The following is a 27,823-nucleotide window of genomic DNA, read 5'->3' as shown; positions in this document are numbered from 1 at the left end:
TTTTCCTTAAAGTGTAGCAGGGTTTTTCCTTTTTTAGTCACCAGCAAAGAACGGTTCTAAAAGTATGCATAACAACCATCATCCGCAGTCCCCTGCAGTGACGCCAAGTTACCAAATAGGAAGCAGTTCCAGCACGTCATCTCTCGGAAATGGGCCGGGTACAAACAGCAATGGAGCTGTATCAAACAGCAGCAGTACGAGCAGCAACAGCAGCACCAACAGCAAAAACAACCCGTCCAGTGGACACACGTCTGGTACACCTACACCTTATGCACAGGCAGTGGCTCCTCCACCATCTAGTACAAATACATCACAGCCGAGGCCCCCCAGTGCGCAGCAAAATACAAGCAAGCAAAATGGAGCAACAAGTAAGTCTAGAGGTCTTTTCACAATAGGTTTGCCTTTCTGGCAGTTAGCACATATTTAGAGATGAGCGAAGCGCGCTTCGGATGTTACATCAGAAGTCTCTTCGTTCATAACCTTGGATTAATACTGCACGGAGATCCGTCTCCGTACAGTATTAGAATGTATGGGCTCCAATGAGCCAGTTAGTTATTCGCAAAGTCGTGCGTCACTTAGTTGAATAACTTTGGTGATTTATTTTTAAATTGGAAAACCACTTTAAAACTTGAAACCGAACTCTGCTTCAGTTCTGACCGGTACTTTGGTTTATTTCTCGTTAATGGCATTGGGGGACACAGCACCATGGGTATACACCCAGCTAGCACTAGGAGGCAATACTAAATATGAAAAAGGTTGGTGACCGATACTGTGGTGGAAATGCTAGAAAAAATGCCAAACCAGACCATGTTAGTCTCTACAGACTAACCAATCAAAGATGAATTTGGTGAAAAAAAAAGCCGGTTACTGGCTCTGATCTCGACAGTTCGTGTTGAAGATCAGAGCCACTGTGCCCACTTTGTACCCCATGCTCTAAATATTCTGCATGGCAAGCTGAACATTAGCTCAACATGTGGTGTATTTACAGCCGCCACCAGCAGCAGAAGCCAAGATCGTTGCTGACACAAATAACCCTTAGGCCCCTTGCAGACGAGCGTGTCCGGATGCGTTGCGTCTGCAATCAGGGAAAATCGTGCAAGTAGGTATGCAATTGCAGTCAGTTTTGAGTGCGTTCCTATGTTCAGTTTTTATCACGCCGGTGCAATGCGTACCCAGACCCGAACCCAAACTTCTTCACTGAAGTTCGGGTTAGGTATTCTGTAGATTTTAATATTTTCCCTTATAACATGGTTTTAAGGAAAAGTAATAGCATTCTTTATACAGAATGCTTAGTAAAATGTGGATTGAGGTGGTAAAAAAAGAAAAAATTTGTTCCAATTGATCGCGCAGCCGGCATAGTCGCCTTTGTTCTTCTTTCAGGACCTGCAAAAGGACCTTTGATGTCGTGGTGAGCGTGATTACGTCACCAAAGGTCCTTTTGCAGGTCCTGAAAGAAGAAGCAAGAAGAGGTTGCCAGCTGCGCGATCAATTGGAACAGGTAAGTTTTTTTTTTTTTTTTTTAACACCTCAATCTACAGTTTACCATGCATTCTGTATTCAGAATGCTATTATTTTCCCTTATAACCATGTTATAAGGGAAAATAATACAGGGTATGCAGGGAATAGACTTTAATGGGGTCCGGGGTTGCTATCATCTCCTGCAGGATATAGAACATGCTGCGATTTTCAGTGATGCATGAAAATCGCTGCTCATCTGAACAGCCCCATTGAAGGGAATGGGTCCGGATTCAGTGCGGGTGCAATGCGTTCACCACCCGTGTGAAAGGGGTCTTGGATGTCACGACTGTGGCACTTAAGCTACACTTAAGAGGTTTACAGAAGCAGGGAGCTCAGTCTCTCCCCGAGCAGGCCCCCATGACACGATCGCAGAGTCCCTTTGGTTGCCATGGCAGCCAGAGGCTTTAGAAAGCTGTCCGGGCCTGCCATGTATGGAAGCCTACCAGGTTGTGTCAGAGGCAGGGTCTGATAGGACCAAGTATCATTGTAAAACTGACTGGTACAATGCAGTAGATGACTATTGGAATTTATTGTACTAGTGATGGGACAACTGTCTTCAAGTTCCCAAGTGCGACTTTAATCGCCCGTGTGACTAAATATTGTCGCTTGGGCATTTAAAAAGGTTACAAAAAAGGTTTTGGCTTTTTTTGCTAAAAAATGGCAAGGCCTGTTTAGTAAATGACCCCCACTGACATAATTGCAATGTTTCACAATCTCACCTCACAAAAAAAGAGATAAAAAGCAACCAAAAACCCAAATAGTACCAATAAAAACTACTTGTCCCACAAAAAGATGAGCCCTCTCCAAAGTAAAATAAAATAATGAAATGTTACAGCTCTTAAAAACAATTTCCGCAAAATCCATGTTAGAAAGTTTAAATGCGGCTGCTTTCCTTCTGAGCCCTGCGGTGTGCCAATACGGTTTGCGACCACATATGGGGGGTGTTTCCCTATTCAGGAGAAAATGGATAACTAATTGTGGGGGTGCTTTTTCTTCTGTTACCCTTGCAAAAATCTAAAATTTGGGACTTGGAAAAAACTTTTCATTTTCACAGCGAAACATTTCTAAATTCTATGAAACACCTGTGGGGTCCAAGTACTTACTACACCCCTTAAGTGGTGTAGTTCAGCAGGAGCGTTTGCTGGACGCAGGAGGGAGCTTAGAGAGTGCATGCGCTTAACGCTTCATTGGGAGTCTGTGCCATCAGACATGAAGAAGAGGAGCAGGATTAGACTGGGCATGTACAGGATGCTTCCCCCAGCATCTGCGCAGTATCTTGAAGGGTGGGAGAGAGCAGTGCGGAATGGAAGGGTGAATGAAGCTAGGCCTCCACTAGGTGATGTAATTTGATGGTGCCACAAACAGCACAAACAATGTTTACACACAGGGATCTGACCACAGAACAATCAGCAAATTGGGCATTTAAACAATTGCAAAGTTAAACGTACAGGACATGTAAAATGTTAGAAAAGTGGCAAACCCCTCTTACTATATATGAAGACTATGCTCCTTTGTGAACATGCAGTCTAGTTTTATCTGCTCAGCAGGGTCTCTGACATGCTCATTAGACACACCCTTTAATCACAGGTTGAAATGGTAAGCTTAATGAGCAGGGGCGTCTTGTAAATTGTCATTGTGTTCATGGTTCAGCACCCGGCTGCCTTGATTGTAGGAGGAAGAATGTAACCTGCACACTGAACAAGTGGAACTGAATGGAATCTTGCCACTTCTAAAGTCTCCCGTTTGTCTCCTTCCCTCTAGGTTATAGCTCTGTAGTAGCCGAAAATTCAGCAGATACTGCACTTAGTAATAGCAGTCAATCACAATCCAGCCAGTCTGTGATTCACAATCCACCAACCAGCACTGCGTGAGTACCAAAAAACACTGACACTGCAACACATGTGGCACATACGTTTTTATCTGTATAGGTAGGTTTTGGGATGCTTACAGGTGAACTTGGCTACTGCCTGTAAAGTTTTATAGGTAACAATAGGTCACAATTGTGCTGTTTGTTTGCAGTAACTAGTGACAACCCCGCCACCCACCACACATTTTTTTTTTAAACACTGAGCCACCTTTGTCCATAGGCTATGCCTGAAATTCTCTCGTCTCTTCAGTGGGACTGCGACATTGTCATGATTTATCTGGGTATGTACAGTATGTGTTCACAGTAAAGTATCAGATGCAGTTTTTGATGTGTTTAAACCAAAGTGAGAAGTGGATCCTGCAGGATGGGGATGTGGAAGCCCTTCCTTTTATATTTTAATCCACTCTTGGTTTTTGGCAAAAAAAAATTTAATTAAAAACTGCATTTGTCATTCCAGCCCCATAATGAGATGGAGAGCCGCACTGATACTGCCCCCCAAAAAACACATGTATTTAGAGTAGTGATTATACCCTTGAAGCACGTGTCTGACAGGTGTCTCAAAGTGGTTGTCTACGGACAACGTTTGACACTAAACCCCAGAGAGGCGAAAAGTATATGAAGGTCATAGCATTTATTATGTAGACAAAGTTTATACAAGTCACTTACTAGTGTATTGCTATTATCCATATTGCCTCCTTTGCTTGCTTGATTCATTTTTCCATCACGTTATACACTGCTCGTTTCCATGGTTACGACCACCCTACAATCCAGCAGTGATGATCATGCTTGCACACTGTAGGAAAAGGCACCAGCCTATGCGCGCTCCCATGGTACCGGTCACCAGAGAGGCCAACACATTTTTTTTCTATAGTATGCAAGCACGACCACCAATGATGGATTGCAGGGTAGTCATAACCATGGAAACAAGCAGTATATAATGTGATGGAAAAATGAATCAAGCCAGCAAAGGAAGCAATATGGACAATCGCAATACATTAGTAAGTGCCTTTGTATTAACTTTTTATTTATCGCCTCTCTGGGGTTTGGCGTCAAACGTTGTCCGTGGACAACCACTTTGAGACTCCTGTCAGACACGTGCTGCAAGAGTATAATATGGATAATAATACATTAGTAGGTGCCTTGTAGTAACTTTATGTACATGATAAATGCCTCTTGCTGAATTGAGACAACACCTTTTTAAACTAACGGTAGCATGGTCGTTGCTGTCTGATCTTGGCGTGGGAAGTACACTTGGGTCTTGGAAAATAAATACTCAGAGAAACTGGTGATAATTAGAAAATACACCTTGTGTGTCTTTCATGCGTTCAGTGTCCGGTGTGTGAGCTATATCTTTTATATTTTGTTTTAGGAAAGAGACAAACAGTGTGTCACAGCCAACCAGCAGCAGTAGTACCAGCACTGGGCCCAGCTTACTATTACCCTTAAATGTAAATCCTCCCAGTTCGCCAACACCCACCTTCAGTGACCCTAAACCAAGCCAGCCACTACTAAACGGGCCACCTCAGTTCAGCTCCACACCAGAGATCAAGGTAAATAAATCTGTTGTCTCTGCAACTTCCTATTCAGAATGGTTATTTGCTTCTATTAAAGTGTTTCAAAGCGTATTTGTTACTGAGCGCAGTGGCCTCCGGTCACTTACCAGGCACATCGCTATACATCATTTAGCAGCTTGTGCTTGGTATTGTAGTTCAGCCCCATTGACTTGAATGAGGCTGTGCTGGAACTAGGCCATGTGACTGATGTATGGTGACGTCACATACCCTAGGAAGAGGTAGAGGCACTCGCAGAGCTCAGGCCTGTTCTAATAGCTGATCAGCAGGGGTCCCAGGTGTCTGACCCCAGCTGATCTGATATTGATGAGCTATTCTGAGAATAGATCATCAATGTGAATTCCCGGATGACCCATTTAATTCCAGTTTCAATTGTATATGTGAAGTGTCGCGGCAGGAGAGGGTTGAATGACCACATTTACAAATTTTTGTCTTCAGGCACCGGAGCCTTTAAGTACACTGAAATCCATGGCAGAACGTGCAGCTATTGGAACTAACTTGGAAGATCCAGTCCCCGCTATCCATCTGCCTGAGCGAGGTAACGGTTCATTAATGCATAAAGGTTCATGTTACAGAAAATGAAAAAAGAACACCTGGAAAATGTAATACAATTGAGCGGAGATTGATAAAGCATAAACTACTAGTGGTGCTTGGTCAATGATCACACAGACAAGGTGGTGCACCCATTATTTGGGGTTCTGCAGCAGGGTATACATTGAGGCAGGGTCACGTTAATACTGGATGGTATCTCTGCTTGCTGTGATGCAGGCTGCCACTCTCCAATGGTAACGGTCATTCAGATGCTGGATATCTGACCTCCTGTGGTATGTCATTCTAAGTTCAACTTGGACCCTGTGGATGTTGGCTACTGCGCATGGGAGACCCATCGCCCCATCAAGTCCTGGACATTCTTGATGCGGAAGAGACCTGGTGATCGAGCTAGCCAGGGGAACTGCTGGATACCCTGTAGACATCCTATGTGTAGTTTAGGCAGTGAGTGAAAGGTGTTTTCTTGTTGGAAATACACTTCTAAATAAGTAAAGAAAAAAAAAAAAGTGTGCCCCCCCTCCTCCTTTGCTATGACACTCTACTGTGATTGGACAGCTCCCAGCCAGGGAGAAGGAGACGCCCCGTGAGAAACCCGGCCATCTCCTTCTCCCTGTACCGATGGTCTGAGTTTACATACCAGGCAGGAAACCAGTTAAGTCACGTATTCCAGTTATTGATAATAAAATAATAGCCTAAGTCTCCAACAAATTATCACGATTTATCCATAATGTAAATGTGATGCCTTTTTATCTGGGTGTGCGTTAAAGGGGTTGTCCTCCATTTTCCCCCCGCCAGCCCCCCTGACATGAGCATCGGAGCAGTTCATGCTCCGATGCTCTCCTTTGCCCTGCGCTAAATCGCGCAGGGCAAAGGCATTTTTCTGAGTTCCGGTGACGTACCGGGCTCTCTATGGGGCTGACAGGCAGCCCGGTGACGTCACCGGCACTGATGGGCGGGATTTGGCTCTGCCCTAGCCAGTAAAACGGCTAGGGCAGAGCTAAAGCCCGCCCCTCAGAGCCGGTGACGTCACCGAACACACTGCTGGGCGGAAGTTACCGCCCGGCAGTGTGTTATTGAAAACACAAGAGCCGGTGCCCTGCGCGATCTAGCGCAGGGCACTGGAGCGCATCGGAGCATGAGATGCTCCGATGCCAGGCTCAGGAGGGCTGCCGGGGTGAAAATAAGGGTATGTCCGGGTTCAGCTCTGAACCCGGACAACCCCTTTAAGTCAGATTATTATTTTTTGGGCTACTTGATATCAGTTTGGTCTTATGTATCTATTTTACTTTTTATAGAAATTCTTATCACTACAACCACAACGCAGCCTCCCACCACTCAGCCCTCAAGTCAGCTTTCAGAAGTGAACATCCCTCTTTCCCTGGGTGTGTGTCCTTTGGGTCCTGTTCCCCTTACAACAGATCAGCTTTACCAGCAAGCAATGGAAGATGCAGCCTGGCATCATATGCCTCACCCCTCAGATTCGGAGAGAATACGGTGCGTCTTGTTTTTATGAAAAATAATTGTATGTTTCACTTTGGTAACAGTACTAAAGTAGCTTTGTTGTAACGACTATAAAAGTGTTTCTGTTACGTTCAGTAGCTTATCTATATAGTCATGTCTTAGAACTTTCTGTGTATGCTAATTTTTAAAAGGCAATACCTCCCACGGAATCCTTGCCCGACGCCCCAGTATCACCACCAGATGCCCCCGCCTCATTCGGACACAGTAGAATTCTACCAGAGACTTTCCACGGAGACACTCTTCTTTATCTTTTACTATCTGGAGGTATGATACAACTGGTGTTAACTTGCTTCAACGCATAATTCCACTAAGCCCTGTACTTCAACAGTGGATCCATCTGTGGAGCAGAAACGAGCCGTTTTCTTACAGTTTAAACTTCTGTCTTAAAGTGGAGTTCTCTCTATAAATACTTGTGCAGATTCCCGCATGCATACCACTGTCTAATTTCTGTATCTTAGTAAATTAAGATCTTTTAGCGATATCTCCAGTGTGTAGTCATTATGTATGTTTTAATTTGAAACAATACTATGCTTTGTTGGCGCAGTGTGTGTGTGTGTGTGTGTGTGTGTGTATGTATGTGTGTATGTATGTATGTATATATTATATATACATTTTTTTTTATTTTTTTTTGTAGCAAGTACACTTGTTGTAGACAAATCAAATTTTTGCTGTTTGCATAAAAAATTTAATTTGATTGCAACTTGTAAACTCACCTCAAAAGGTATGATCTGTATTTCCAGCTTGTCGCCTTTGATTTGGCTTCCCAGAAACTGATGATAAAGCTGTCACTTTGCTATTGACAGAGCATGCTCACTGAATGCGAGTTGATCAGCAGTGCCTGGGAAGCGAAAATATGGCTGTGTTCAGATAAGTTGATGTTGTGTAGCGTTGTTATCAGTTAAAATATCAATGGAGCAACACTATACCAATTCTGGTCTCCAGTAAGATAATGGCTTCTACTGTTAATGTTTACCAGGGCACTAAAGCACAGTATTTAGCTGCTAAAGCCTTGAAAAAGCAGTCGTGGAGGTTTCACACCAAATACATGATGTGGTTCCAGAGACACGAAGAGCCCAAGACGATAACGGATGAGTTTGAGCAGGTTTGTGATTTTTATCTTCCTTGTCAATTTTTTTTCTTTAACGTTGCAATTTTGGTACTTTCATATTTTTTTAAGGGTAGGGAACAATCATCGATCATGTTTTTTTATTAGTATCTTGCTGTGTACTTATCAGTTCATGAAACTTTTCACATGCCTAAATGACCTGTCAATTTTGGTCAGTGGCAGTATGGGTGCTGAGACGCTGCCAATCGCCAAAACAAAGGGGCAGAAGCAATCATCTGGGTGCTATGGTCTGTTTTTCTCAACACTCAATGTACAGACTCGTAGACTTTCTGCAAGGAGAGCCAAAGTGGCATGGCGCGACCAATCCTGCCTCTTTGTTTCCGCAATTAGTGGGGATCTCAGGATCCAGAACTTCATAAAAATCTGTCTTGATCATGTGATGATCCCAACAGGTGAACGACTGTAATATAGGGATGCTCAACTTGCGGACCTCCAGCTGTTGTAAAACTACAACTCCCACCATGCACTACTGTTGGCTGATAGCTGTAGGCTGGCCCAGGCATGATGGGAGTTGTAGTTTTACAACAGCTGGAGGGCCGCAGGACGAGCATCCCTGCTGTAATGTAACTGTTAGAAGCGTTGCACGTGTAAACATCACTTGATCAAAACAGGTTTCTATTCTGTCAATAGAAGAGATTCCCATTCAGTTCCTAGAAGCTGAGATATTTAACCCCTTCCCAACCCACGCAGTACATGTACAGGTCAGGTCTTTAAAGATGGCATAGCTGCCTGTTTTTGCTGTTTGAAACAGCAGGCACCTGGAGGCATTGTCCATGATTGGTGTATCACCAACTACGGACTCTTAGGGCTCATGCACACGACCGTTGTTTTGCGGTCTGCAAATACATGTTCTGTGTTTTTTTTTTTTTTTTGTTTGTTTTTTCCCCGGCTCCATATAAAACGGAATGGATGTGGATAAGTTTGTATGCATTAGCCCTTAACCCCTCAGATGCAGTGGTCAATTGCAGAGCTCCTGGGACCAAGGGAGCCATTTCTTTGCTATGGCAGTCTCTGTTCTTATGGAACACAATAAAAGTCCCATTGGCTGCAATGTTAAATCATTGCAGTCTACAGGAGAAGTGATCAGATGCTTGTATGTTTAAGCCCCTTAAGGGGACTTAAAATAAGTGTTAACATTTTTAAAGATCTAAAAATTCATATCACCCCCATATTAAAAACAAACAATAAAAAAATTAAGTTTTATTAGCATCACCATGACCCAGAACACCTAATCTATTAAAATAAACAGATTTCTTGCCAGTGGTGAACGGCTTCACCTTGTATACTAATTAAATGTTTTTTCTTTGTTCAGGGGACATATATTTACTTTGACTATGAAAAATGGGGCCAGAGGAAGAAGGAAGGATTCACGTTTGAATACCGTTACCTGGAGGATCGTGACTTACAGTGACTTCTTTTCAACACGTTCAGCCTTCCAGTTTCACATGGGCAAACTGCGACCGGGGAAAAAGAGGGAAGGGGCAGAAGATGACTTCAGTCTCATTTCCAAGAAGAGTTGGGAGTAGGGGAAATTCGGACAAACACTTTAATGCATGCAGTTACAAAAAACCTTTTAAAAATGGAATTGGATTGTGCGTGGTGGTGGAGAGAGGATGCGAACGCCCAACATCTTACAGCACCCTCTTGACTTTTCAGAAGAACTTAAAAGGACGAGAAGCAGAGTCAATTTTTAATGTATTTGGTTAGAAATTAAAAAACAAACAAAAAACAAACCAAAATGAACAAAATGCATAAAAGTCTTTACAAGAGGAAGGAAAAGCTATTCTTCCCCTCCTGGATATTGCTGCAGGTGGGAAGTTCTTGTCTCTCTACCCAGACGGGTCTCTACTGGCTGCCATTTGTTTCTGTTCTCCCTCTTCAAACAAAAAACAAAACTTTGTTTTCTATTTGTCCTTTTTGGCAGATACTGGATCTTCTGTTTTGATAACAAGTGCATCAAAGTTTAAAGTGTTTTATTTTTTATTTTTTTTTCTCCCCTCTTTGCCATGTCCCCCTCCCATCCTCGATACACGTATCTGTACCGATGGAATTAATGGTATGGAAAGCTGGTTTAAAATATTTTTCGTAACCTATTTTCATTTTGGAAAATATTTATGAATAAATAGTTTTATATGATGTCTTCTCATGCAAGAATATTAATGTGGCTCATGTTCTTTCTAAGTTTTGACTCGAGGGAAAAGGTATTAAAAATGTGTCTGCAAAATAAAAGGACACACTGTCACTTTAAGGGTACTTTCAAGTTGGATGGCAAACTTTATGTTCAGGTGCTGTGCGAGTTTCCAATGGACGGCACCCAGACTGAAACACTGATGCGTTTGACTGAACGGGTATCCTCACGTGGTACATTTTCCGCACAGACTACCAGAAGATTGCAGCATGTTCTGTGTGTTTATTTATTTATTTTTTTGAAGCCTCACTAAAGGGCTCATGCACACAAACTTTCATTTCAATGGGGCTACAAAAAATTCGGACAGCACACTGCGTGCTGTCCGCATCCGCATGTCCGTTTTGTGGCCCCGCAAAAAATAAAAAAATTAAAAATGTTTTCTATTCTTGTCCATTTTGCAGACAAGGATAGGACATTTCTATTGAAGTGAAAGAAAATGGCAGTATCCACACAGCCGGGATCCTTGTTTTGTGGACTGCAAAATACGGTTGTGTGCATGAGACCAAATGAACAGGTCTGCTGTAAAGAGACCACACATGGAGTTTATCCATTTGTGGTCTATTTAAAAACTTGTCTGTTTCTGCCTAGAACAAGGACGAGTTTCCTATCGCACATCTGCAAGGGGATCCATCCTCCGGCACGTTTTCTATTTTATGCTGAGACTTTTCAGATGAAACTATTTAACTGGGAGGAAAAAGTATGTGGTCTCCTAGAGTCCCACTGCACTTGGGCTTTATGTTTCAAACAGTCTGGTAAATCTGGTGCACACATTTAATGGGACTATGTCTATGCCATGATCTTATAGATACAACATACACATAGCCCATAGATAAAGAGATTAAGAGAAACAACAAAAAAAAAAAAAACACCTTTCTCTGATCTCATACAACTCAATTTAACATGTAAGCGTTGCTTCTAGGATAGAATCTCTCTGCACAGTGAGTCTGATGCCGCTTGTATGGCAATGCAGAGAGGATATGTGCCTCCTTTAGTCCAGGCTCCATGCCATTGTGCATGAGCACCAAGGCCAGTGTCTCAACACAAGGCCTGGACCTCCATGCAGCTCAACCAAGCCGTTTTGCCTTCCTCTGGATCAATACGATAGGTTTGACTTGATAAAACTGATGGAAGACACAAGACTATCATCTATGTAACTGTATACATAAAAGGATATTCAAGACAGAAAGATGCGCAGCATATTAATTTATATGTAGGTGATAAATGTTGAATTGGCTGGGACCCAAGCACTGAAACCTTCACTAATTGCTACAACTTGGGACTCTGGTCCCACCCACCCCTTCCTTCCCAATTTTCCAACTGACCGGTTGGGGTGTTTTGCAGGGCATTTGTGCTGCCAGTCCCTTATAAACACCATGAACACATGGATGTTATGGGACAGCCTGCACTCCTGTGTGTAGGCGATAAATTCTACTAGCTGCTAATCCTCTTTAATCATGGGGTCTGTGGTGATCTAACTCCATAGAACCAGGTTGTTGTGGCCATATTACAGCCATAGGAGATATGCCTAAGGATTATTATTTTATTTTTTTTCATGTAATTATAGTTTGGCTCTATGTGAGAAATATTAGGCTCTTGATAATCTAACTCGGTCTGTGGAATCAAAGATAATGGATTTTTGTTACTTGCTGTAAAATCCTTTTCTCTTCCATTCATTGGGGACAGAGAAGGAATTCCAGTATTAAATCCCCCCAGCTATACCCTTCTTACAGGGACTAAAGGCCCCTTTACACTGCTAAACATGTGTTCATCAGGTAATAGGATGGTTTGCTGGCAGCAGATCGTACTGTCTAAACAGCCTCTGCTGCCTGCAAACAAGGATTCTGTATGGGGACAGAATTTGCTGTTTGAGAAGGCATCGGTGCTCAGCCCCATAGAAGTGAATGGGGCTGAGCGCGATACCAAGCACAGTTGCTATACAGTGTATGGTGCTGTGCTTGGTAAGCTGTGAGAAGACCACGGCGCTCCCAGGAGTGCCAGTGTCTTCTCAAACAGCTGATCAGTGGGGGGTCCTGGGTGTTGGACCCTCACTGATCAGATACCGATGACCTATCCAGAGGATAGGTCATCAGTATCAAAATCAAGGAAAACCTCTAAGCTAAATCAATGTGTTCCAGAGTAGTAGGAGAACAAGGAGTAGTAGGTCAAAACAGTGTAGGAAAACCTAGGACAAAAGGAACCTGCAACAAGCAGATCGGTGAACTTTGAATAAACTCAACTAGTCAATCCAGGATCAGAAAGCATTACAAGGGGGTGGGAACTGTGTATCCCAATGAAGAAAAGGATTTTATGGTAACAAAAATCGATTTGTTATTTTTTTTTATTTGAAAGCGCCAATAATGCCATGGTGCTGTACATCAAAAGAGGGTTACACATACATAATATAAAAAATACAAATAGGTTAAACATGAAACTATGAACAGACTGGTACAGAGGGGGAGAGGACCCTGCCCTTGAGAGATTACAATCTTTAAGGGAAGGGAGAAGTACCCAGTAGGTTAGTGAAAGCTGTTCATCTGGCTGTGTGGTAGCAGCAGATTATTGCAGGTGGTAGATTTTCCTGAAGAGGTGGGTTTTGAGGTTACTTTTGAAAGTTTGGATGTTGAGAGAGGAGTCTGATGTGCTGGGATAGCGAGTTCCATGATTAAAGGGAACTTGTCACCGGGATTTTGGGTATAGAGCTGAGGACATGGGTTGCTAGATGGCCGCTAGCACATCCGCAATATCCAGTCCCCATAGCTCTGTGTGCTTTTATTGTGTAAAAAAAAACTATTTGATCCATATGCAAATTAACCTTAGATGAGTCCAGCGTGAAGGAGCGCAGCACCTCCCTCATCCTCAGAATCTCCTCCTTGCTCCCCGACGCCAGACAGCCAGAGCGCCGTAATCTCGCGGTGCGCAAGCTAGCACATGCGCTGTTCCTTCCCTGAGACTGATGCCAGTACAGGGAAGGAACACTATGAGGACACTGCACATGCTCTAGCTCGCCCATCGCGAGATTACGGCGCTCTGGCTGTCTGACGTCGGGGAGTAAGGAGGAGATTCTGAGGATGCGGGGCGGTGCTGCGCTCCTTCACGCTGGACTCCTCTCACGTACAGGACACATCTCAGTAATTTTCATATGGATCAAATCGGGGTTTTTCCACAATAAAAGCACACAGAGCTATGGGGACTGGGTATTGCGGATGTGCTAGTGGCCATGTCCTCAGCTCTATACACAAAATCCCAGTGGCAGGTTCCCTTTAAGATGAAAATCTGACACAACCTTCGGCAGGAATGAGGTGGTTGGTTGGAGGACCTTGTCCTGGTGAAGCACCAAGAAGGGAATTTACATGATTAGGCTGTCAGTTCTGACACTCGGCAAACAAGAAATCCACCTTGAAGGAAAAAAAAAGTATAAGGAAATATTCTGTAAGAGTTCACAAGGAGATCTCTGCAGTACATCCAAAACCAGATTCAGATCCCAGAGAGGCAAGGTGCAGCAGTAAGGGGATACCACATGCGCCACTCCCTGAACAAAGGTATGAACGGCTAAAGCTAGAGGAGAATAGATTAAGTAGAAACCTGTCACTTGAGGAAACTTAAAGGGAACCTCTCACCGGGATTTGGGGTATAGAGCTGAGGACACGGGTTGCTAGATGGCCGCTAGCGCTTTGGCAATACCCAGTCCCCATAGCTCTGTGTGCTTTTATTGTGTCAAAAAAACGATTTGATACATATGCAAATTAACCTGAGATGAGTCCTGTACGTGACATGAGTCAGGGACAGGATTCATCTCATGTTAATTTGCATATGTATCAAATCAGTTTTTTGACACAATAAAAGCACACAGAGCTATGGGGACTGGGTATCCCGGTGACAGGTTCCCTTTAAGTCCAAGACCCCATACTATGCCTGGAGGGAGAGGAGGACGGAGGGGAGAATTGCATGGAAGACCAGTGTAACTTCACACCAATGGAAAAAAAAGCTTCCTATCCTTTTGGTCAGGGAAGGAAGCTGCATCTGCCATGGGTAGGGTGGTATGTTTTGCCAGACAGGAAACTATTAGGTCCACAATGGGAGGGGAAGACCATATTTTAACAAGGTCTTCAGGGAAAGGATAGAGCAGGGGTCAGCAACCTTCGGCACTCCAGCTGTTCTGAAACTACAACTTCCAGCATGCTCCATTCATTTCTATGAGAGTTCAGAGAAGAGCAGAGCAAGTATGTATGCTGGGAATTGTAGTTTCACAACACCTGGAGTGCCGAAGGATGAGCAATTCCAGACGTTTTGACTATATTAAAATGCCTGTCCAGAAAGTTCCACTCAGTGTCAGAAATCTTATCTCAACTTTCTCTTTCAGGAGAGGACGCTTTAGAGTGGAACTCCCTAGGGGGAGATTTTGAGGATCTTGATGAAATGGAGCAGGTAGTCTGTGGGGTTTTCTGGAGCTCTGGTGTAGAGTCCTCTGATTCCAAGGAGGTCCCAGGTTGTAGAGGATGTAGTTAAGCATCTCCACTATGGCCTTGTTAGTCAGTGATCTATCTTGCAGTGTGCCCAAATCATCAAGTGTGAGTCAATCATCATTTGAGATGCTGGGGTGGGGTCGTGGACTGCCGGCAAAGGTAGACAGGATGCGCTGAAGGGCTTCCAATGGACGCTCTGAAACTCAGTGTGACAATTAGAACATGCAAAATGAGTTATTGAGGTCACCACCTGCCTGGGGGTTCTGTTAGTTTGACAAGGCAAAGCTAAGCAGATCTTACCGGGTTTCCAGAAAGAGTCAGTCTCTCCCCCCCCCCCGTATGTCTACTAGAGGGCGCTGTGCTTCTCCACATTTCCAACAGCTAACACAGGATCAAGTTTACAATTCCAATAGATGGCGCTGTGACAGTGAAACCTTCGTATTGTGCCGAATGCATAGGATAAGATTATGAGTCTAATAGATGGTGCCCTCTTTTTGAGGAGTGAATTATACTAGGATTATGATCATATCATATCAACTCTGCTGCCCTTTTAACCCACTAGATTCCGTTGTGCCTAATAACCCACAGCATCTACGGGGTTAATCCGCTCTACCATACTTGAGTGAGGACGTGGTGGACATTGCTCCAGAAAAATGCCAAGAAGCTTAAAAAGTCATAAATTATGGTACACATGTCATGCTCCTTAATCGGTGACTTTTACATCAGTATAGTGGCATAAAACGATTAGTAAATGTCCTCCGTTGTGTCTGTGTGACCAAAAATCAGGATGCATGACTTGCAGAAACTCGGAGCATCCTTGGCATCACTGTGCTGATTGGTGGGAGAGTTCAGACCCCCCCCCCCCCCATGATCAGTATTGATGGCCTACAGTAGCGCTCAGCAACCTTTGGCCAGGGGCGTAGCTAGAGGTGCAGAGGTAGCAGTGAGTCAGGCTCCTGGGCCCGGTAGTCCAAAGACTCCTGTGCCGCTTAAGAAGACACCGGAATTATACAAAGTACATGCTGGTGAAGTCACTCCTCTGGCAGAAGAGCAGGGATTAGGTCAAAAATTTGGTAGGTACTGCAACTATACACGCAGCATCTTTGTTCCTCAATGACAAGGACGAGAAACCTCTTTTCTCCCAAAAAGTCAGTATAAATTTAATACAATAGGATTCCCACAATAAAAGGCTTGGACCACAATTACCTCAAAAGGATGCAGCCAGCTTAAAGGGGTTATCCCATCATAATGATCACTGTTAAATCTGTTAATGATTTGACAGTGATCATTTTTGTAAATATACTTTATTAACAAATCCCCACCGATTAGGATAAAATTCATCCCCACTTACCTGATTGTTGTGACTCGGTCTCCCCTGGTTACGACCTCCGCTCTTCTCCAAAAGCCGGAAGGTCGCGCTTGCCCAGAAGACTCCTTCTTTTCTCCCGGCCGGTCCGCTCGCTGTTCTGAACGCGCACGCTGCCGCGCATGCGCGACGGTGACTTCTTCCCAGCCAGAATAGTACAGAGCTGCGAACGCGCACGCCGGCTCTGTAGGAATAAGTCACCATTGCGCATGCGCGGCGGCGTGCGCATTCAGTCCAGCGCGCGGCACGGCCGGGAGAAGACTTCAATCAAGATGAAGCCCGCCCCCAGCCAGAATCCAGGAAGTGAACTCGCGGTGGCAGCAGGTAAGTATGAAAACGCTTAGTGGGATAACCCCTTTAAGGCCAGGTGACAGAAACCCTTTAAGGTTGACACCAGCTCCTAGCTGATGTACATTCCAGTTCTGACCAAGAGGCAGCACTATAATTACAGATACAACTACAGTGTATCTGACAGTAGTGTCACTGAAATGAATACTGGTTTATTCCTCCATTAGACCAGTTTCATGTAATCGTATTCTGTCTGGGAAAACCACCCCGTGTTGTAGATGTAGATCCTGGACTGAACACTGCTCCTATAAAGTGAGCTTGCAGTATAATAATGATATATGATGCTGTGAGTCTGCTGAACTGTAGTCACATAATGCTGTGACTCCAGTTTGGTAGACTCACGATGAGATGGGAATTCACAGCATCATAAATCATTATGATGCTGCGAGTTTACTTCAGAGGAACAGTGTTCAGTCTGGGAAATACATCTCCCTGTGTCTCCTGGAAGTAAAACACTTGTGCGAAATTGCCTGGGTAACCACCACCAGTACACAGATGCTAAACTACACCCAGTGTCTACATGGCACAATGAGCTTCTTCTACCCTGGAGAATAAGGTTTGGACGGATGAGTGTTCCTTTTACATTGTTACTCTAATGAAAGCAGCAGAAGTATCAGATTTGTATAATTGTATATATATATTAGCTGAAAGGAATCCATCCTTACATGTATGAGGCCTATAAATGGGAATTCCCACATCGTAACCAAATGTAAATACGTCAATGACTAAAGTTCACACTGAGGTCTATTGAAGTCCTCCTGAGATGGCACAGAACCAACGGCCCTGTGTTGGCTTATCACCAATGTTCTTCTCGTAGTTTGGGTTTTCGCGCCAACTGAGGGTTGAATTGGGAGTGGTATCGTCGCTTTCTGTCGTCCATTTCCTGTTCTGGCGCTGGCTGGTCCTTTCTACCAGACAGCAGAGCCTCAGCACGCGCTCTCTCTGCAGCTTCTCTCTTCAACCGCTCCTGCCTCAGCTGTTCCATGGATGGTTTGGATCCCCTGTGTGGTTGAAGAGAGTGAAATCAGCAGCCATTACTGCAGGTTTACACCTCTAAACATTCACTAATCCACAGAAAGATTCAATACTATACGAGACATAACATTAGAACAAAAATCATATTGCGTCAAAAGAGGGCCTAGAGTGCAAGATGTGGAAAGTATGCCTTCATAAAAGGAGAGGAGCAAAGGAACACCCATCCTATTCTACAGAGTCAGGCTACATGCACACGACCGGTGTGTGTTTTGCGGTCCGCAAAACAGGGATGGCATCAGTTCTGCAATTTGAAGAACAGCACGGACAGACTTTAATATAACTGCCTATTCTTGTCCGCAAAGCGCGGACAAGAATAGGACATGTTATTTTTTTTTTGTGGACTACGCAACGGATGCGGACAGCACACGGAGTGCTGTCCGCATCTTTTGCGGACCAATTGATGTGAATGGGTCCGCATCCGAGCCACCAAAACTGCGACTCGGATGCGGACCAAAACAACGGCCGTGTGCATGAGGCCTCAAGCTGAAGTAAATTAAAGGGGTTGTCCAAGTTATTTTTATTGATGACCTATCCTCAGGATAGGTCATCAATATCAGATTGGCGGGGGTCTGACACCCCGGCCGATCAGCTGGTTGAAGAGAGGGCGCGCACCGTGCCAGCGCTGCCTTCTCTTCATGTTTACCTGCTCTCTGTCTCAACAGCGGTGGTAAGCAGGTTTAATTACAAAAAGCCGTCCCATACCCTTGAATAGGAACGTGCTGTTCCATTGTGCGCCGGAGCGATCTGCTGTTTCCTGGCCAGAAGGTGATCAGGATCTGTGTCTCATCTCACCTTGGTAACGGCGAGATGAGACAAGCCCTTTAACACTTCATGACAAAAACTGCTGAATACTTTTTATAAAGACCAGTAGTAAAAAAGATTTTTAGCCCAAAATTAGTAAAATGCAATCATTAAAAAATAAAATTGTCCCTGAAGGTATCCATAGCTTGGGAGCAGCAAGGGATCAGGAAATAGGCTTTTTAAAACAATTGCGGTGGCTGTACAATCCCTTAAAGGGGTATAGCCATCACAGCCAATGAGGGCATATCGCTAGGACCCGCACCTACAACGAGAATGGAGCGGGGAGAGCTGTGGCTGGAAGACCCCGTATTTCCCGGGATCCGTCCACCACCAAGCGCTGCTCCCATAAAAGTGAATGGGAGCGCACCGCGCATGTGTGGCCCCTGCTCCCATTCATTTCTATGGGGCAGGCGGAAGTAGCAGAGCCAGCGCTCTGCTATTTTCGACGGCACTATAGACATAAATGGAGGGAGGCTGCGCAGTGCGCCCTCCGTTCATTTTCCCGCTCCATTCACATTGTAGGTGCGGGTCCCAGAGGTGGGACCCGCACCTATCAGACAATGGGGGCATATCCTAGCGATATGCTCCCATTGTTTGTGATGGGAATACCCCTAATTTACTAATGTGTCTGCATCAATTTGGTTCATCTAGGTGGTCAGGATTAGTAAATCTAGGCTACTGTTTTGGGGCTTGTGAAACCAACCAATAAGGTACAGTTTATTTAATGCACCTATTACAAGACACATTGTGGAGCCTCACTTACCCCTTCTTATCCTTTCCTTTCTCCTTCCCTTTCTTGTGCTCTTTTTTATCAGAGGGCCTCTTTTTCTCCCCCGATTTCTTATGAAGGTATTTTTCCATTTCAGTCATAGGATCCAGCATCCGTTTCAGCTTTTCATCCTTTGCCGTATCATCTTCTTCCTTCTTGTGATGAACAGGAACCTCTTGGTACCAGGGGCGACATGTCTGGGCTTCTGCTGCACTCTGTCCTAAGTAAGTCAGAATCCCCAAAGCTTTTTCTTGACGTTCCTAGGAGAACCAATATTTAAAATGAATACATTTTCTCCCGTAATAAATGGACAAACTCTGATGGAGCAGAAATCACCTTCTCTCTGCGTTTCTCTTCTTCATATTCCTTGTTTCCGTGGGTGGTCCCTTTGCCCTCCTGAACATCTTGAAATAAATTTATGTGGCCAGACTCTTCGTACACTTCCACCACTGTTGACCTGGCCGTGGACGTCTCTGGTAGCGACGAGCGAGCCTTTTTACGCAGAAAGTCAGTACGAGCCTGAAATATGAAATGGATACAGACACATGATGTGATATACTAAAAAGGGGTATTCCAGTTACATCAAGTAATCCCCTATCCACAGTATAGGAGATAACTATTAGATCTGTGGGGGTGCTGGGATCACCCGTGCCCAACGGGAACCCCCTAAATGAATGAAGCAGCAGGTCGAGCATGCCGCGCCATGCACCTCTACTATGAAACATACATATGAAGGATCTAATATTCCTTTGGGTAGGATCACATGGGACTGAAAATCTACAGATTTTCTGCTGGAATTCCACTAAATAGCGCAGTTTTTGTTGCAGATTTCATTACAAAAATGCTATAGATTTGACACCATTTTTCACTTTTTGCAAAGGGTAAAATCCCCAATGAAAATCTGTAACATAAATCGACAAGCGGCAGATTTAAAATCTGTACCGCGGCGAATCAATTTCCAATGAAGATTTTTATGCAGCATGTGGATGAGATTAATTGGCTGCAAGCAACCTGTCCTACAGTGTAAGCAGGGCTGGGTGCCTCCCCTGCGGAGCTGAGGGGGTGAAGCTCTGGTACTTGCACATGCTACAACCTGGTGAGAGCTCCTGTCAGGCTGCTCAGCCATAATCGTTGGCAGGACTGCATCATTTCCATCTATTGCGGAGCAGAGCAGCGAGGCCACGCTCCCTCCTCAGTCAGCTCTGCAAGTGGTGGCAACTAGTCCTAGTCAGATTGTAGGACAGGCTGCTGGTGGCCATTTTAACTCATTCCTGGAGAACCCCTTTAAAAACATAATCTCATTTACTTTTCTGCTACTGTAAAACATGGAGCATTTTCCACATGCGATTCTGTGTCAGAAAATACACAGCGTGTCCGCTACATGTGAACATACCCCCCATCCCGCTCATCTCTGTGACAGTTAGTGAGCTCAGACCCAAATTGATTCTAGAACTGAAGGTGCTGCACCCTGAATCCCTCTGGTGCCAGCTGCAGGGTGCAGCATTAGGTTCAGTTGAGGGCAGTGATGCCAGATAAGCAGCAGGAGAAATATCCTGTGGGAAACCTTGCAGTAAGAGTTTTATTTCCCTGCAGCGCCACCTCATGGGGAATTGAGTATTACAGATATTACCCACTCAAATCAATGGGCTGCCTGCGTAACGCACAGGTCCGCAGAGAGAGACGTTCTTTCTAGCTGCTCTCCAGTCTGACCAAGAGGTGAGGATCCTATACAGAAGACGTGCCTCTATTAAAGGGGTTGTCTGACTGTTTTATACTGATGACTAGTGTTTAGCGAGCTTGTGTATTAAGTTCGACATATCGAAGAATCGCGTTATGGATTCCGCTACCACGGACAATAACGGAATTTAGAATCCATAATACGATTCTTCAATAACCTGAACTTTAGACCCCGAACTTTAAACACAAGTTCGCTCAACACTACTGATGACCTATCTTCAGGATAGGTCCTCAGTATCTGATTGGTGGGGATGCTGGAAGTCGGACGCCCTCAGGTGAGCGCCATCGCCTCTTCCTAGGCCAGTGGCGTCACATTCACGAGGAAAGTATCCCTGGCTTCTTCAAACCGCTGATTGGCAGGCGGTGCCAGTACCCCCACCAATCACATACTGAGGAACTGGCGTTACCTCTCATTACCCCTCCAGAATAATCTTGGCTCGCCAGCCCCTCCTTGTGGTCACAACAGGTTATTATTATTGGGGGCTGGATAACCTTATGGATACAGCTGTTTTGTTTTTAACTTGAACAGGAGGGTTGACACCACTTTTGGTAATTGTGGGGAAAATAACTGATATTTCTTGATATGGGGGGGGGGAGGGGGGGAGCTAAACAATGGTAACAGTGACAACTTTGACAATTAGGATGACGTTCAAAACGATAAACTAGCAGGAACACCTCGATGCCTGATTCTGACCCACCTCTTGCTCTGCTAGCTCCGCCCTCTTCCCGCGCTGTCGCTCCTCCTCCGCGGCCTGGGCTTCATCTCTCCGCACTCGCGCAACGTTGTCCTTATTGCGCACATGCCAGCTCTTTTTCGGCAGGATATTCATCTTCGGGTCACGTGCTTAATACTCGGTCAGTAACAAGCCCCGCCCCTGTAGCCCCCCGGGCTGTACGAGTATTCGGCGGGGAATTCTTCTTCCAGCGCTTTACATAGACGGGACTTCCGCACCAAAAAAAGGTGATGATTCGCTAGCGAGCCAACACGTCATCATAACGCGCTTCGTTTCTATTGGTACAATCATGTGATCCCGTAGAATCACGTGGGTGGAAGTCGTCAATTCGAACTTTTGGGTCGGCCATGTTTGATTTGGGAATATTCGGCTTTGCCAGGATGATTTAGCTGCCAGCTATAATTCCGTCAGCTGCTGGGCACTGAGGCTGGTGCTGCCCTCCCGAGAAGTTCATTATCTGTATTGGTTTAGGTGAAAACATATAAAGGAGAATTCCTACAGAAGAAAACGCAGTCCTCAACATGGCACCAAGAGTCCTGCTGACAGCTGAGGTGTCGTTTCCAAGGGTTATACATACGGAGGACGGCACTTCAGTCACACGCAGTGCAAATGACCCCTTTATCATCCCCACCCACAGAAAAGTCCAAAGTCTGTGTGCCGTAAGGACCTTGTGACGTCACAGGGTCACATGACACGCTAAAGTCACGTGGGTTTAAAGCAGCCGCAGGGTAATAGCTACATCAAATGGTCCTTCCTAGAGAAGAGCGAAGAGTATGAGAATGAATGGACTGGAGAGCTGTCATCGCTGATAAGTGTACACAGGGGAGGTGTTCTCAGTGATTGGTAGCATTCTCTGTGTAAGGGTGCATTCACACGTCCGTATAAATGGATACGCATCGCGGAACGGGTGCGGATCCATTCATTTCAATGGGGCCCCAAAAGATGCGGACAGCACACCGTGTGCTGTCCGCATCCGTTGTTCTGTTCCGTGGCCCAAAAAGATAGAGCATGTCCTATTAAACTGCAGACAAGCTTAGGCATTCTCTATATAGCGCTGGCCATGTGCGGTCCGCAAATTGCAGAACGTACACGGCCGGTATCCGCGTTTTGCAGATCCGCAATTTGCGGACTGCAAAACACTAACGGTCGTGTGAATGCACCCTTAGGCCTCCTGCACACAACCATTTATTTTTTCCATTTACGGGCCATTTTTTGCGTATACGGTCCTTATACGGAACCATTCATTTTAATGGTTCCGCAAAAAACGTTATGTACTCCGTCTGCATTCCGTTTCTGTTTTTCCGTTTCATTGAAAGATAGAACATGTCCTATTATTGCCCGCAAACGATCCGTGGCTCCATTCAAGTCAATGGGTCAGCAAAAAAAAAACAGAATGCATACGGAATGCATTCATATGTCTTCCTTATCCGTTCCGTTTTTGCGGAACCATCTATTGAAAACTTTATGCCCAGCCTAATTTTTTTGTGTACTTAAAATTGTTTTAACATTATTGTATGCTTCCGTTTCTGTTTGTGATGCGCAAAAAACGGATCACAAACGGGAACCAAATGGAACGGAAACACTATTAAAACAAAAAAAATGGAAAACGGATCAGTTTAAAACGGACCGTAAAACCATACGGTTGTGTGCAGGAGGCCTAAGTGTCAGTCACTGATAGCTGTACACAGGGGAAGTGTTATCAGTGACTGATAGCATTCTCTGTGAAGGCCTCTTGCACACGAAAGTATTTTTTTCCTGTTTACGTTCAGTTTTTTGCGTTCCGTATATGGATTGTACCTGAGACTCCGGCGCAATTGTTCTACTATGAGAAACTTTAAGAATGCAGCAAAGGATCTTAGGTACAGATTCAAAGAGAGGGGATACCCAGACGGAGTACTCAGGGTAGCCTATGAGGGAGCATGCTCAGAAAATCGAGACATGCTCCTCATACCAAAGAAAAAGAGGCTGGGACCTATCACATCAGCAAATAATACTCGCATCATTGGGACCTTTGATGATGCTCATCAGGAGATCAGAAAGGTACTCTCAAAATACTGGGATATCCTCAAAACGGACCCAGATTTAGAGGACATGATAGGACCATACCCCATGATCACCTATAGGAAGGGAAGAAGCCTCAAAGACAGATTGGTTAACAGCCACTACCAGCCTCCCACCAACCCTGGCAATTGGCTGTCAAAGAAACCTACTGGTACCTACAAATGTGGCAGGTGCGTAGCGTGTAGCCAGGTATCCAAGACCAAGACCTTTACTTGTTCATATACCGGCATTAACTACGTCATCCGTGATTATGTGAACTGTTTAACAATGGGAGTAGTTTACCTGGCACAATGCTCCTGCCCCCTTGATTATGTAGGGAAAACAAAAAGAGAGTTCAGACGACGTATTAGAGACCATTTTAATGACATTCAAAACAACAAAGACACATCAGTAGCACGGCACGTTAACCTTTGTCATGGCGGCAACACCGCCTGTCTCAAATTCATAGGCATCCAACAGGTGCCTAGACCCAGGAGGGGAGGTGACTGGGACAAAATGATCCTGAGGGCCGAAACTAGATGGATCTATAAATTGAAATCAGTAACACCGAATGGTCTTAACGAATACCTGTCGTATAAACCCTTCCTGTAAAAACCCGCACTGTACGCAACCATGTTAATGGAGGCGTGGAGTGCGTGTGTGCATGCATGCACGTATGCACCTATGCATATGGGGATGTATATGTATGTATGTTAGCATGTGGAGGCTTCTTTTATATGCATGCGCCCACAGGTGCATATGTGCATGCATGGATCCATATATATATTTTTCCAAAATGAACCCAATATATCACTATACTGGTTCTTTTCTGAACTACTAAAAAGAATCTAAATAGTGAATCATACCATCAATAAAATATAGAAGGATCTCCATTAGAACATTCGATGTATATCTTTCAATTATTAATCATGTAGTATGATGTGCATGCCAGCGGCATGCAGCTTGTCTGTATGTAGACAAAAGATGCTTTTAAACATCGATACCAGTTAGGAGTTATATAAAATGTTAATATATATCTATTAACTCCTTTTTTGATTCTTATCTGGTATTATGTTACCATAGCCACTGCGGACTAGAACCTTATAATACAGAGAGCCAGCCGGGGACGCGGTGTGAGATCCCCATGACAACTAATCCACTCCCCAGTACCATGTCACTTCCGGTTTAGCGGCGGAGAGCAGCGAGACCGCTCAAGTAAGAAAGCGGCATCTGGCTGAAACACTTCTCCTCCTTGATCTGACAGGTAACGAGGGGAGGGGGGAAAAGTTTGAGCGCACATCCCACCTGCTGACGGATTGGTCAGTCGAACCATAGGTGGAGCTAGGCGCACATAAAGAGACAGAAACTAATCATTTGTTTGCCACTGCCGCTTGATCCTAACAGGCGCACAGCCACTGCTCCAGGCGCCCATCCTCAATTCTCCCTGAAGAGCCAGGCCCTTACCTGGTGAAACGCGTCGGAGGAGGACACAGAGCATGCCTATCATCAGAGAGGTAAGAGCGTAGGGATACTAAGTGTAGGTCCGAGGTTCCGGAGGCTGGGGGTCGTCCTTTCAAGGACGAGTGCCCCGACTACAGCCAGTGAGGCCCCTCCACTCATTAGACCAGGCCAAGTAGGGTTTATGTATAGGGAAAGTTATTGGTCTATTTAGACCCATTCCCTCTATGTATTATATTCCCTTCAGGCACTCCTATAGGAATACACTCTATCTATTCAGCACCTATGCTAACCTCTCTACAAAGCGCAGGAATTTATTCTATTCCAGTAAGTCTCAAATATCTTTTTAAATAGATATAATTAAAAGTTAAATATTAAATAAATAATATAAGGCACACTCAGTACATACTAGACACTGTATACGGAACCATTCATTTCAATAGATCCGCAAAAAAGCGGAAGGTACTCCGTATGCCTTCCGTTTCTGTATTTCCCTTCCGTTCAAAGATAGAACATGTCCTATTATTGTCCACATAACAGACAAGGATAGTACCGTTCTATCAGGGGCCAGCTGTTCTGTTCCACAAAAAACAAAATGCACATGGACGTCATCCGTATTTTTTGCGGACCGCAAAATACTGAAAAAGCCATACAGTCGTGTGCAAGAGGCCTAAGGCTAGTTTCACACTAGCGGCAGGGGACTCCGGCAGGCTGTTCCGGCCTGTGCCTCTCTAGACATGCTTGAAGTGAAGGGGGCAGCGGCCTCCTTGCTTCAGGTCAAGATAACCACGCCCCCTTCACTGTGACTGACAGCCGGCAGTTTGGCTAGCTTTGCCGAACTCTCTGCATAAGCGCTGTCAGTCACAGCGAAGGGGCAGGGAAGGGGGCGTGGTTACCGTGACTTGAAGCAAGGAGGCCGCTGCCCCCTTCACTTCAAGCATGTCTAGAGAAGCGCGCAGGCAGGGGATAAAAGAAAGTTTTCTGAGCTTTTGCCACATCGGCCTTCAGGAAGAAAATTTTCGTTGGAAACACGCTGCTGGCTACTGTCAGGTACTGCTGGAGGCGTGGGATGGTTTTTGGAGGTGACAGGTTCCCTTTAAGAGGCATCTGCATCTCACTCACTCCCACTCCGGCGCAGAGGGATGAAGACTAATGTATGAGACCTCTAGGAGGAGTGTGGTCTCCTAGGTACACAGCAGCCCAGAGGTGGGGGGGCATGCACTCTCCTCAGCAAATTCGTAAGTGAAAAGTCGTAAATGATTCCAGATGCTGCCTATGCATAATAATCTGTAATATTGTGCAGCTAACACAAAGTGATGGTAAATGTGGGTGGGTTTAGTGTAAGGGAGGGACCACCTGTGGACTGTAAGACTATTGGCAGTCTACATGTAGCAGAAATCTATTCCGGCATACATTTCCACTTTTGACACAGTTATAGATACACCAGGTTTATTAGGAGGCATGCTCCCCTTCATAAATGTAGTACATCTTACGACAAGACTAGTGAATAGAGCGCCATTCTAGCAGATCACTTTCGGTGAGTCTCCTGGATTTTCTGATCACTCCTTTTAGTCAAATGGCTTAGTATCTTTTTGTGCTATTTTGGCTAATAGGAGAGCAAATCTGTCCCTATACTGCTAGGACCCGCACCTATATCGGGAAAGGAGCCCTGCAAGGTGGTCTCCAGTCCGGTCCGGCCACCACCACCAAGTGCGCTCCCCATAGAAGTAAATTGGAGCGCACCGCGCATGACCAGCCACCGCTCCCATTGACTTCTATGGGCCTGACGGAAATAGCCAGCTATTTTCACCGGCCCCATAGAAAATGAATGGAGGGCGGCTGTGCATGTGCAGTGCGCCCTCCAATACATTCGGGGCTCCGTTCTTGATATAGGTGGGGGTGCCGGCGGTGGGATCCGCACCTGTCAGACAATGGGGGCATATCCTAGCGATATGCCCCCATTGTCTGTGATGGGACAACCCCTTTAATGTCCCCATACTATGCTAGGGATTCTCCACCCTTTTGGCTTTTTTCCTTAAAGGCACACTACCATCAATTTTTTTATCACATATTAACAGCCTATATATGAATATTCTATATGTTTTAATTTTTTGCAAAAGAAAACAAAACAAAAAACGGGTGGATGGTTTTCTGGATATCACTACTTTCTCTACTACCTCTGCTTCTTGTCCTGACTGCTCAGTCTAATGCCTGTACCCTACAACAGGTCAGCGCACGCGGCACAATGACGTCATCATCATCGTGCTATCTGACAGCTCAGGGCACAGGCAGGATAATGGGTCATGGGGGGGAGTCATTATTATAACTGTGGGAAGCACTATGGGGACATTTGTTCTAATGGGGGCACTAAAAAGGGGTATGTTTTGTACAGGCACATGTTATAAGGAGCATTTTTTTTGTACTGCCACATGTTAGGCTACTTTCACATTTGCGTTAGGGGCTCCGCTTGCGAGTTCCGTTTAAAGGCTCTCACAAGCGGCCCCGAACGCATCCGTCCAGCCCTAATGCATTCTGAGTGGATGCGGATCTGTTCAGAATGCATCAGTCTGGCACCGTTTGTCCTCCGCTCCGCTCAGCAGGCGGACACCCGAACGCTGCTTGCAGCGTTCAGATGTCCGCCTGGCCGTGCGGAGGCAAACGGATCCGTCCAGACTTACAATGTAAGTCAATGGGGACGGATCCGTTTGAATTTGACACAATATGGCTCAATT

At 45.1% G+C, this 27,823-nt stretch overlaps 2 protein-coding genes across 9 annotated transcripts in view; one reads left to right on the top strand and one right to left on the bottom strand.

The window, feature by feature from the left end:
• The window catches only part of CNOT3 (CCR4-NOT transcription complex subunit 3), a 57,035-nt gene extending 46,729 nt beyond the window's left edge, over window positions 1–10,306 (top strand). For 7 of the 8 annotated variants that reach the window (XM_044281690.1, XM_044281691.1, XM_044281689.1 and 4 more), the window contains 8 exons: window positions 38–368; window positions 3,280–3,385; window positions 4,755–4,935; window positions 5,395–5,494; window positions 6,801–6,999; window positions 7,158–7,290; window positions 8,003–8,128; window positions 9,465–10,306. In XM_044281690.1, coding sequence (XP_044137625.1) covers window positions 38–368; window positions 3,280–3,385; window positions 4,755–4,935; window positions 5,395–5,494; window positions 6,801–6,999; window positions 7,158–7,290; window positions 8,003–8,128; window positions 9,465–9,563 — 1,275 coding nt within the window. In that variant the 3' untranslated portion in view covers window positions 9,564–10,306. The remainder of the gene's footprint in view (window positions 1–37; window positions 369–3,279; window positions 3,386–4,754; window positions 4,936–5,394; window positions 5,495–6,800; window positions 7,000–7,157; window positions 7,291–8,002; window positions 8,129–9,464) is intronic. The other variant, XM_044281693.1, reaches the window with a different exon arrangement.
• Window positions 10,307–17,135: 6,829 nt separating this feature from the next.
• Window positions 17,136–22,278, bottom strand: LENG1 (leukocyte receptor cluster member 1). Its single transcript, XM_044278201.1, has 4 exons — window positions 21,558–22,278; window positions 19,459–19,641; window positions 19,117–19,382; window positions 17,136–17,518 (listed from the first exon to the last, which is right to left on the bottom strand). Exons 1-4 carry the CDS (start codon window positions 21,687–21,689, stop codon window positions 17,314–17,316), a joined length of 786 nt encoding a protein of 261 aa, XP_044134136.1. The 5' UTR covers window positions 21,690–22,278; the 3' UTR covers window positions 17,136–17,313.
• Between the last annotated feature and the right edge of the window lie 5,545 nt (window positions 22,279–27,823).

This window comes from Bufo gargarizans, chromosome 2 (assembly GCF_014858855.1).
Source record: "Bufo gargarizans isolate SCDJY-AF-19 chromosome 2, ASM1485885v1, whole genome shotgun sequence".
Classification (NCBI taxonomy): domain Eukaryota; kingdom Metazoa; phylum Chordata; class Amphibia; order Anura; family Bufonidae; genus Bufo; species Bufo gargarizans.
This window is presented reverse-complemented; position numbering and strand designations above follow the sequence as displayed.